Below are 11891 nucleotides of genomic sequence, written 5' to 3' on the forward strand. Positions count from 1 at the left end.
CCTCCCTTCCCTCCCTCCCTCCCATCCCCCCCTCCCCGAGACCCACCGGACCCCGAACCCAGGTAAGTGGAGGCAGACTCCCGGTCCTTTCCTTCTCCTACCACGCAACCAGAATGGGGATTGGGGGGGCCGGTCCATCCCTCTCTACACACCCCTGTGGGAGGGGGAGACTCGGAGCCGGGCCTGCTTCTTGCGTCCCCGCCCCACCCCGCCAGCCCCTATCCTAGCTCGCCCCGTCCGCCTTTCTTTCTCCCTTTTCTCTCCCCTTTTCCCTTTCCTCCCTTCCAAGATGGCCGAAATGGATTCCCCCTTTTAGCGATTTGGCGTCTCCCTCGACCACCACCTCTTTGTGCCGCAGCCCCCTCGCAGACCTGCTCCCGAGGTAGCGAGGGGGAGGGTCCGAGGCAGCCACAGGGGCTGTGGGCTGCGCGCCGGGCCGGATCTCTAACCCCTTCGCCCGCCCCACGAGCCAGAGCAGCCCCTGGCCCTGCCCCACTACCCCCTTCGGTTTGGGGAGGGGTCGCTCTCTGCTTCTGCCGTGGGCACTGGGGCGTCGTGGACGCGCAAGGACTTGAGGCCGGGAGCCAGGCGACATGCCTTTCTGATTGCTGCGGGGCCGGGGGAGGGCGCTCCTCCTTGCCCGGGTCCCCGGCCTCCCGGGCACCTCCCCCCAGCGGGTCCTTCCCACCCCACCCCCCCGCCCCAGGACCGGGCGCCCCGCCCCCTCCCCGAACCACCTCGGCAGAGCCTCTTTCTCTGGAACACCCCCTCCTTGGGCCCCGCCGAAAGTTTGACTCTAGGGAAGGTAGGAGCGGCCACCGGGAAACTGGGATCCCTGATCCTCTGACCCAGGCTCCGGGGGAAGCCCGGGAGGAGGGAGTAGAATGGAGATGGGGGGGGGGGGGAGTTATCGCGATATTTCCTATCGCCAGCGGAGGCAGGAGGGGTCTGACCGAACGATCCCCTCTTCTCCTGGAGAGCCGGGCCGCCCCCTCCCTGCCCTGGCCCTCCTGCCTCTAGCTCTGAGGGGGTGGGACCTGTCGGCCAGCAGACACCACTGACCCTCCAGTCTCCACAGTGGGCCCAGGCATGCCTCTCCCCCTCCCCCACTGCCCCCATCTGCCCAGAATTGCTCCGGATGGCTTGAGGTGGGGAAGGAAGAGGCCTGGGGGTGGGGAATTTGCCTGTAAATATTGTGGAAGTGTTATTCCGCGCTTCTCCCTGGTCTTTGTCTCTTAGAGTAACCCCTCTCCGCATACATATATATGCCTCAGTCTCTCCCGGACTCCCTGTGGCTTGAGGGGGAAGGGGGGGTTGGTCTCCGGTTGTCTCCCGCTCTGTTCTGATGCCTCCTTCTCTGGGCCTCTTGCAGTTTGTATCTGTTCCTGAAACTCTAATTTCTCTTCCTCCCGTCTCCACTCTGTTCCAAGGTGTTAGTACTTGGGAGAAGGAACATAAAGCCAGCTCTGTTGCAGCTTTTGGGTAGGGAGGTTTTTCCAGGGGTTCCCTGGTTTGGAGTTGGGGGTTGAGGTCTTAGAGCTGTCTCTGGAAGGAGGCCGGGAAACAGACCCAGGGTGAGACCTTGGACGCAGGATCGGGACCCTGTGTAGCTTGAGTGGGGTTCACGTTGAAGTCTTTGGGGGTGGGCAGGAAGGAGGGGTGCTCTCTGCTGCCCCTGGCCTTGCGGGAGAGATGTTGGTTGATGGAGCTGTTGCCATGGGAATGGAGAGAGCCTGAGCAGGAAGAGGCTACATCTTTGTGCAGGTCAGATGCCCACCCTGCTCCTCCAGCCTCTGGCCCCCAGAGTGGAGTTGGGAGCTGCACTGCCTTTGTTGCTGGAAGACTTATGTTACAATTTACTCTGGGTGGACCAGGGTTGCACAAAAGGTTAGTGTGTATTTGCAGCTCTGGTTTCAGACGGGCATGTCAGACTGTGTACTTCTGGGGTGGGTGGGGGTGGCTTGTGCATCTGGCAAGTGTGGGCCTGGCTCTGGTCTGGCTGTATGTGTGATGGGGTGTGTCTGGCCTGGTACGAATACGTGCGTGTGTCTGGCCAAGTGTCTGTCTGGCCTTGGGTGTTGTGTGAGAGAGATGGAGGGGGTGTGTCTGGCTTTGTGTGCATCTGTGTGTATTCGGCAGTGTGTAGCTCTGTGTGTATATTTTGGGTTTTTGTCTTTGTTTGGTCTTAGGAAGCTGAGAGGGGGAAAGGCAGGGCACGTTAAGCCCAGTTTCAGGAGACCAGAGGATGTTCCGATGCTGCTGGAGGGAGGGGCAGGTCCCAGGGTCAAGGGTCAGGGAACACAGAGAGGTTGACATTGTCCCCAGGCAGACTCCTATACTCCCCCTCCACATGCAAATACACAGAGCTCGTGCAGTTGGACCCACACAGCTAGGAGAGGAATGGACCTAGTATATTACACGGAGCCTCAGTTTTCCTACCTGTTCCGTGGAAGTGGGGTGAGGGGATTAGTTTCTGCCCCTCTATCTACTTCAAAGTGAGAATGTGTTCTGAAGGTCATGTTTGGGCCAGACTCTGACCCCTCCCAGAAGGCTCACTGAGTGGTCTTTTAGGGAGCCTGGAGTCCTACCTTCTACCTGCCTGGATGGAGTTGGGCCAGGCTTATTGATTTCTTAAGTGAGTGGGGAGCCTGGCCTGGGTGCCAGTGTGTAAAGAGCACTGGAATGGGAGTCAGGCAGTTTCTATTCTAGGACTGCCACTTTGTTACTGGGTGACCTTAGGTGAATTTCTTCATCTGGAGAATGAAAGGGTTGGACAAGATCCTTTCTTTTTTTTTTTTTTTTTTAAGATTTTATTTATTTGAGTGAGAGACAGCACAAGCAGGGGAAGGGACAGAGGGAGAGGGACAAGCAGACTCCCTGCTGAGCAGGGAGCTCCCTGCGGGGCTTGAGCCCAGGACCCTGAGATCATGACCTGAGCCGAAGGCAGATGCTTAAGTTGTGAAGTCAGCTGAGCCACCCAAGTACCTACCTACCTTTCTTTCTTTCTTTCTTTCTTTCTTTCTTTCTTTCTCTTCCTTCCTTCCTTTCTTTTTTAAGATTTATGTATTCATTATTTTAGAGAGAGAGAGAGCAGGGGTGGGTGTAGGGGGAGGAGCAGAGGGAAAGGAAGAGAGACTCAAGCAGACTCCAAGCTGAGCATGGAGCCTAATGTGGGGCTCCATCTCACCACCCCAAGATCATGACCTGAGCTGAAATCAGGATTTGGACGCTCAACCCACTGAGCCACCCAGGAGCCCCTGGACAAGGGGCTTTCTAAGATCCGTTCTACTTCTGCAATTCTAGGTGTCCAGATGTGACCTTGAGTGACTTTTCCCAAGGCCTGGTGATTTTCTAGTGGGGGAGTGGGGCTGATTTCATGTGGAGGAAAGGCAGAGCAGAGAACGCTGTCTGGGGGCATCTGAAGGAGCAGGGGTCTCTGGGGTATCAGAGACAGGCTATTTCGGCAGAGGAAAATGAAAAACAAAACAAACAAAACAAAACCTGACAGTGGGAGAGGCTTAAATTGCAGGTAGCGTCCAAAAAAGACCGGCTAGAACAGAGAGTTGGGGGGTGGTCTCTAATTAGTAGGGGCTTTGAGGAAGGGCAAAGACAAGTGCCAGGCTTGAAAGGCCAGGAGGAGCTGGGATTGGGTGCTGGGTGCTGACCCAAGGTCCTTTGCTGCCACTGTAGGCCAGACCTGGATCCCCAGGGGCCAGGAACATGGGCTGCCCAGTGATCATGCTCTTGCAAAGACAGTGGTTTGGGGACAAAAGGTGTTAAAGGACTTGGCTGCAGTTGGGGGAGGAGGGGGACAGTGCTCAGGTCCCTGTGGTGATATCCTTGGGAGTGACCTGGTAAAGCCCCAGGGCTCCACAGAAGCCACTTCCAAATGGCCCATGGCCTCTCCACGGATTTTTGTCTCTCTTTCTCCCTGGGGCTGTTTCCCATCTACCAACCTCTTCCGTAGAGTGATGACAGCTGGAGGTCCAGCCACCGGCACCCCTCTCCCCTCTCCCCTCTCCCCTCTCCTTCCCACAACACACCGGCCAGTTGCAGCTGGGGAGGAATTGGGCGTCAGGTGTAGGGCCCTGAGGCCTGGGGTGGGGTGGTGTGTGGGGTGCGAGGTGGGGGAACTGAGCTCCTGTTTACAGTTGTTCTTGGCACCTGCTGGTAGGGACCTGCAGGTAGCCATGGCAATCAGGTGAGGAGCCAATCAGTACTTCTCCCCGCCCCCAGCCCCAGAAGTAGCAGTGTGAGGCCCCTGGGGATGAGGTGGGGGGAGAGGGAGTGCTGCAAGGGGGCCTGTTCTTACACTAGAGAAGGAGGAATATTTCATTCACTAAGCACCACAGCTCCTTCCTTGACCCCTGCATCTAGAAGGGATAATCTCTGTCTGAGTTCTCACGCGTGCTAAGGGAAGTGAAAGGGTAAAGGTCATGGCCACTTGCCTGGGAACTCCTGTTGGGGGGGGAGCCACAGTCAGGAACTGGATGGGAGTTCTTAAGAGAAAGTGTCTTGTTTCGAAAACACAGCCAGTGTGTGAATGAGGGGACTTAGGCAGGGGAAGCACGTGTGTGTGTATGTGTGTGTGTGTGTGTACCCATGTGCGTGCATGTGAGCGGGAGAGACGGTGGTGTGACACCCAGCATCACCCAGAATGTGCCGTTTCTGGCCGTGCATGCACACACAGATTCAGCTGGACCCGAACACGGGGTCCCAGACGTCACGTCCACATCCCATGGATATTACACACACTCAGCGAGACAGCCACTTGGAGTTTGCTCTCTCCTCTGGATGGTTGTAATAATATTTGGGCATCTTGCCAGGGAGAGGGTTACCATGGAAACGAGCAAACAGTGGAGTAGCCGGGATTGTGAAGGGGGAGCCCTTGCAGGGAGGGCTGGGGGCCGCCCTCTGTGGGACAGGCACCTCTCTCCTTCCTTAGGCCAGGCCTGCACTTCCCGGCCGCGGCGTCTCGCTGCCTCTCTGGGCTCACTTGTTTCCCTCTGTCTGCCCTGCAGACTTGGTGTCTCTCCCACATGTGGCCTTTGTGTCTCTCCATCTCTTTCGGTCTCTGGCCAGCCTCTATTGGCTGTTTGGGTCCTGGCCAAACTCATCCTGGGGTCTCTATAGAAACTGTTGATCCTGGCTGTGAATTTCTGGTCCTAGAAAACCCGATGTGGTGGCTTTAGAAATCTTTCTGGAAAGGAGAGAAGGGTGTGTGTTGTGAAGGAGTCCTTGGGGCTTGGCCACCCTCCCGAGCCCCACCCCTTGGGCTTTTCCTCTGGGAAAGAGTTGGGCGGGGGGGGCTTCCTTTCTAGGTGCAGGTTTGATTTCTATACCAAGAAGTTAAGCACATCAGCCAACCCAGAGCTGGGCCTTGACTGACCTCCGCAGACCCTGCCAAGGCCTGGCTGGGTGCTCGGGGCTGCTGCGGAGAGAACTTTCTGCCCAGCCTTGGCAGGCATCTCTGAGAGCTTGGGGGTCTGTCACTGGACAGCCTGTGGACAGGTCGCAGCCCATGGAGATGGTGCCCACGTGGGGCAATCCCTGTGTGTACGTGGGATAGGGGTCCTGGAATGTGTGTGGGATCCAGGGGACCTGTGCAGGGGGCGGTCCGGCCGGGAAAGGTGGCTAAGTCTTTTTTGCCCAGGCTCTTGGCCATGACCTGCCGGGGCCGGGGTCCGACTGGGGCTGCGTGATCCCCGCTGTGGGCATCGAAAAACCATCCTTAGTATTTCCTGCCTGAGCACCAGGCCTAGCACCTGCATGGCCAGTGTGCGGTGGATTTCCGGGAAGCTGCTCCGGGGCCAGGCTGGATGCAGAGCTAGGACAGGCGATGGGGTGCTTCCTCTAAACTTAGGGCAGCCTGTGCCCACGGTGTTTCCAGGGCTGCCTTCCTGGGGGAAGAGTGATGGGATGGAAGGAGGGTCGGATGGAGTAGAAACACCGAGGCGGGGGCTTGCACCTGGGTAGAGGGCGATCGACGTTCCTCAACTCCTAGCACTCATTTGAGAGAATGTGGATGGGGATCAGGGAAGTTTTTAAAAACTCTGTTCTCTCGCATTTTCCCGCCTCCCTGTATCCTCTGGAGAGTTGGTCTCACTTCAGTCTTTGCTCCTGCTCTTGAGATGGAGCCTGACCTTGTCAGTCAAGGTCACATGAATCTCCAGAGCCCCCACGCCCAGTGAACACTCAGAGGGGCCCGGTAGAGGCGGCCCCGTGTGTGGTCGCCAGTCTGGCCTCAGAGGCAGAGAGAGCAAGGGCCTCGGGCTCTGGGACAGATACCGGGTGGTGTGGAGGGGACTGTGGGAGGGGCCGTCGGATCTCTGGGTTTCTGATTCCACTTTCCGTTCTCAGGGTGACGCTCCCCAGGCCCCCTACCCCCCACCCCGGCATCATGCATCGGACCACACGGATCAAAATCACGGAGCTGAATCCTCACCTTATGTGTGCCCTCTGTGGAGGGTACTTCATCGACGCTACCACCATCGTGGAGTGCCTGCATTCCTGTGAGCTGGGTGGAGGGGCCGCTTCTCGGGGTGGGCAGTCTCTGCCCAGGTTGGAGGGGCACTGCTGCGGGGAGGGCTTGTGTCCATGTGTCTGGTGGCGGTCCCTGGTCGCAGAAAGACTGTCCGGCGGGGGAGACTCGAGGGGGCAGCCCAGAGTTTCACCTGAATGCTCAGGTGTCTCCCAGAGTCCCTGGCCGCCCCGTAAGACACAGGTGCCCCTGGCATGCACTCCGGGCTTGGCGGCAAGGGGGTCGGGGACGCTGGGAGGCGTCCAGCAGGCTGGCTGCTGGGCTGCGCTCCCTCAGACTTGGGGCTCACTTTCTGCCTGGTGCACGGCGCTGGTCCGACCCAGACACGCACACACGCCCTCCGGGACGGATCAGGGGCGATTGCCATCTGTGGAAAGCAGGACTATGTTGAGCCTCTGAAGGGGCTGAGCTGTGGGGACAACGTGGAGAGGAGGGGCAACCTGGATGTGAGCAGAGGCCGTGGGGGCGTGCTGGTCCTGGATTACGAAGGGGGCTCTGACTCTGCTTTCTTTCTCACCCTCCCCCACAAGTCTGCAAAACCTGCATCGTGCGCTACCTGGAGACCAACAAATACTGCCCCATGTGTGATGTGCAGGTCCATAAAACCAGGCCGCTGCTGAGCATCAGGTGGGCCTGGTGCTGTCCGTCCTGCCATGCCGGTCCTCTGTCCCTCAGCCCTCCTTGCTTCCCATCGCCGCGGGGGCAGGTTGGGGAGAGGCACAGGGTGTCAGCCCAGGGCCCTTCCTCTCCCTCTGTCTTGTATCCAGCTTGTCCAGGCTGAGAAATACCAGAGGGGTAAAGACCATGCCTCTAGGGACCCTGACGCCTGGGCCCTGGATCAAGGAAGGGAGGTGGGAATGGGGGTTCCTGGCCGGGCAGATCAGGGTGAGGTGGTCGTGGATAGGACTCTCTATGTTTTTTTCCAGGTCTGACAAAACTCTCCAAGACATCGTCTATAAATTGGTCCCTGGGCTTTTTAAAGGTACCCACACACCCTTCATCCTGACCCCCGCCCCCCACTGCCCTGCCTGGCGCTCCATCCTCACCCTGCCTCCCTCTTCCAGATGAGATGAAACGACGGCGGGATTTCTATGCAGCGTACCCCCTGACTGAAGGTGAGTGTGTTTACCTGTCTGTCCGCGCGAGCGCTCGCAGTGCTGCCCCGGGCACGCGGGCTGGACGCACCAGGCTGTCCGTCTTGCACATGACATACCAGCTCGCCGCTGCCCCGGCCCACAGGATGGCTGGGCTCACCCCGCCGAGCTCTGAGATCCCGGGGTCCTTGGCGGGTCTCCTTCCCCCGTCCTGGGCCAACCCCTCAGAGCCCTCTCCTTCCGCAGTCCCCAACGGCTCCAATGAGGACCGCGGCGAGGTCCTGGAGCAGGAGAAGGGGGCTCTGAGCGACAACGAGATTGTCAGCCTCTCCATCGAGTTCTACGAAGGTGTCAGGCAAGTCTGACCCACACCTGGTCTTTTGGGGTCCTAGGTTGGGTCGCCCCTTTTTCCCACCCTGGCCCCCTTCCCCTAGGAAGAGAAGGTACCTCCGGGAGGGTCTTCTGGATGTGTGCATTAGGGGATCCCCCCTGTTCCAGGGTCTCCCTAGCTTCGTTCTTTGTCCTCCACCAGGGACCGGGAGGAAAAGAAGGGTCCTCTGGAGAATGGGGATGGGGACAAGGAGAAGGTGAGTGCTGGGGACCTGCTTAGGAGTGGGATGTGGGCTGGGAAAGAGTGCCTGGGATGGACCCCAGCCCTTGGGTGCCTCTCCCCCGGCAGACAGGGGTGCGATTCCTGCAATGCCCAGCGGCCATGACCGTCATGCATCTCGCCAAGTTTCTTCGCAACAAGATGGATGTGCCCAGCAAGTACAAGGCGAGTCCCCGGGCCCTTTCAGAAACTAAGTGTCTGTGTGTGGCTGTCTGACAATCTGTGCGTCCCAGCCATTGCTCTGAGCTGGCTCGGTGTCCTTGAGGGCCTGCATGGTTGTGTGATTGAGCTCGAGTTGAAACCAAGGTCAGGGTGGGGTAGTCTTCATCCATTGAAACCAGTGTGCAGAGGTGTATGGGACCAAGATGGAGGGTGTGTGTGTGTGCGCGTGTGCACACGCTCATGCTTACACGCTCAGAACTGTGGCAGAGGCATGTGTGCAAAAATACTGGGTCTTATCTGGGGCCAGCTGGCTGAAGGAAGGCCAGTCTGAAATTCCAGCGGCGCTGTCGGACATTGCTTCTCAAATTTGAATGTGTCGGTGAGTCTCTGAAGCTCTTGTTAAAGCGCAGATTCTGATCAGTAGGTTCTGCTGTTCTAGCAAGCTCCCAGGTGCTGGCAATGCTGCTAGTCTGTGAACCACACTTTGGGTATCAAGGCTCTAGGACAGTAGATCCCGAACTTTGCTGCAGATCAGAATCACGCAGGGAGCTTTAAAACCCGATTTACGTCCTACCGATTAAATCAGAATCTCTGGTGAGATCCAAGCACTGGTATTTCTTTTAAAGCTCCCTGGGTCGTTCCACTGCAGCCTGGGTGAGAGTTAGTGCTCTGCGAGATCTTCCCCACCTGGGCTTTTTCTTTGCCCCCTGGAGGACCTGCCAGAGATATAAGGGGACCCAGACAGCTGTGTGGATGGCTGCGGGCAGGGGTTGTTAATGATCTGGGTGCTTTCTCTGGATCCTTTCCCCTCTGGTGGTCAGGAGTTCTGTTGGGACAGGTCCGGGAGGGAAGTCAAACCCACCATGAAACCCCAGAGAAATAAGGGAACACCTGCTAGTCCCTCCTCCCCAGTGTCCCACCGCCCACCCCTAGCTTAGAGCCTCATTGCCAAATGGCTAGAGCCTTGAACCTGACCGGGGTCATGGTGTCCTCCGTCTCCTCCTCCAGGTGGAGGTTCTCTACGAGGATGAACCGCTGAAGGAATACTACACCCTCATGGATATCGCCTACATCTATCCGTGGCGGCGGGTGAGCTGAGCAGGGCGGAGCCGGGCGAGGACAGGGCTGGGAGGGGAGCCGTGCAGGGTCTGGCGTCGGTCTGTGGCCACAGTGACCACACAGTGACCGGTAATCCCCGTTCGCGCCTCGTCCCATGAGCTGGGCGTGTCCAGGGTGGCCTGCCACACCAGGCCAGCGTCCGGGCCATCTTTCGATGATGACCTGCCACACTCGAAGAGGATTCTTTGGCAGATGACGTGCCCTGATTTGGGTCAGAGAGGAGGGCCGGGTGGCTGTTGGGGAGTAAATGTTGCTCCCTGCTTTTCAGCCTCCCTGTCTCTGCAGCCTCTGGCCTTGCACGTTCTTTCTGCCTCTCCGGGTCTTTGTGTGCCCCTGTATCTCTGGCCTTGCTCGGTCAGTCTTGCTGTGCCTGTCCCCTTCTCTCCAAGGCCTGGAGCCCTTTCTTCCTGTTTGGGCACGTGGGGTGAGGGTTGGGTAGCTGCCGGGTTAGCCTCTTTCTCCTGACATCCTCCCCTTCCCTGCCTCTCTCTGCCCCCTCTCCCGGCAGAATGGCCCTCTCCCCCTCAAGTATCGGGTCCAGCCGGCCTGCAAGCGGCTCACCTTGCCTACAGCGCCCACCCCCTCGGAGGGCACCAACACCAGCGGGGCGTCTGAGTGTGAGTCAGTCAGCGACAAGGCTCCCAGCCCTGCCACCCTGCCGGCCACCTCCTCCTCCCTGCCCAGCCCAGCCACCCCCTGCCATGGCTCTCCCAGCTCCCACGGGCCCCCAGCCACCCACCCTACCTCCCCCACTCCCCCTGCGACAGCCGGTGGGACCACCACAGCTGCCAACGGGGGTACCTCGAACTGCCTGCAGACACCATCTTCCACCAGCAGGGGGCGCAAGATGACTGTCAACGGAGCTCCTGTGCCCCCCTTAACTTGAGGAAAGGGACCCTCTCCCTCCTTTTCCAGCCATGCCTCTCCACCCCTCCACTTTTTCTGGGCCCCTTTTCCACCTCTTCTACTTTCCCCAGCTCCTCCCGCCTTAGGGGTGGGGGGCGGGTTTTATAAATAAATCTATATATATATGTACATAGGAAAAACCAAATATACATACTTATTTTCTATGGACCAACCAGATTAATTTAAATGCCACAGGAAACAAACTTTATGTGTGTGTGTATGTGTGGGGGGTGGAGTGTTCATTTTTAGGAGGTCTTGTGTAATTTGCCCTGCTCTCATATTGGGGGTGCCTGGAGGTGGACTGGAGGGGCCACCTGAGGCTCAGTAAAGCTCCGCTCCATCCTCCTTCCGTTTCCCAAGGCAGATGGGGTGTTCCAGGAGCCCTACCAGCCCCCAAAGCTTTAGGCACAACTCCAGCCGGCTGTGTATGGGGTCTCCCCTCTCTGCCCCCATCTCGGCTGCTGTCCTGCCCCTGCCAGTGCCCCCCGCCCCCATTGTTGAATGTCCAGAGAATCGCTAAGACAGTGCCTTTTACAAATGCAGTTTATCCCCTGGTTCTGAGGATTGAGTGGGTGGTAAAGATGCATCTCCCTCACCTCCTCCTCTTGCAGTGGAAACTTTGTGCAAAGAATAGATAGTTCTGCCCCCCCACCCCCGTGTATGTGGCCTTTGCATCATTTATCTTGTGGAAGAAAAGATTCAGGCCACGGGAGGCCTCAGCCCTTGAAATTCCACTGTGGCTTTAGCAGGGTAAACGCTTGGCCCGGTTCTGCCCCTGCCCCTGCCCCGACCCCGGAGCCCCGACAGGCAAGGCTGGTTTTGGCGAAGTCCCCCCTGGGGGCCCGGAGTGCAGTGAAAAGGTGGAGTGGGGTTCATCTCAAGACAAGCACAGATCCCAGATTGTGCCAAAGGCCAACGGTCCTCCAGTCCCCTCCCCACCCCCAGCTGAGGCTGAGTCAGGACAGAGCCGCAGAGGCATCGAAAAGCACAAGAAGGTGGAGACCTTTAAGCTCTGACCTTGGCTCCATCCCGAGAGGTCAGTGGATGGCCCCCCGAAGGGCGGACCCCAGCAGATCCCTGCCCACCTGTTTTTCCTCCAATGTACATAGATCAGATCGGGGAGGAGGTGAGGAGGCAAGATTCCCTTGCAACCTAGGTGTTTGGGGTCGGGAGCCCCCCCATCAGGTTTGTCTGTGTTTGCGCCTTGTCCCGTGTCCGAGGTGCCGTGACTGTACCTTCCTCCTGCCCTGGGACATTTGTATCTCCTGGCTTTGTAATAAATGCTGCATACTCTCCGGAAGCTGTAGTTCTTTAGGGGACAGGGAACGGGTGGGTGAGGCCTTTGGCCGCCTCCTCCTCATGTCTCTCGTCTCTGGGCTTGGCCTGCCTTGCGAGGCCCTATATGGAATGAATGTGAACTGCCCCCTCCCTGCGGCCAGTCAGATGCCCCATCCCAGGT

At 58.4% G+C, this 11891-nt stretch overlaps 1 protein-coding gene across 2 annotated transcripts; it reads left to right on the forward strand.

Moving 5' to 3' along the window:
• The first annotated feature begins 6 nt into the window (after positions 1-6).
• PCGF2 (polycomb group ring finger 2) lies at positions 7-11727 on the forward strand. Of its 2 annotated transcripts, XM_081805095.1 has the most exons (11): positions 914-1887; positions 6361-6512; positions 7072-7168; positions 7468-7523; positions 7606-7656; positions 7882-7990; positions 8168-8222; positions 8315-8410; positions 9416-9496; positions 10035-10143; positions 10364-11727. In XM_081805095.1, the coding sequence occupies exons 1-11, from the start codon at positions 1703-1705 to the stop codon at positions 10375-10377; spliced, it is 1005 nt and encodes a 334-aa protein (XP_081661221.1). In that variant the 5' UTR covers positions 914-1702; the 3' UTR covers positions 10378-11727. The 2 variants fall into 2 exon arrangements, with proteins under 2 accessions (XP_081661220.1, XP_081661221.1); XM_081805094.1 differs by lacking the exon at positions 914-1887 and adding an exon at positions 7-62 and having other exon boundaries at positions 10035-11727.
• Positions 11728-11891: the final 164 nt, after the last annotated feature.

This window comes from Leptonychotes weddellii, chromosome 15 (assembly GCF_054177405.1).
Source record: "Leptonychotes weddellii isolate Sample4059 chromosome 15, ASM5417740v2, whole genome shotgun sequence".
In the NCBI taxonomy this organism is placed as follows: domain Eukaryota; kingdom Metazoa; phylum Chordata; class Mammalia; order Carnivora; family Phocidae; genus Leptonychotes; species Leptonychotes weddellii.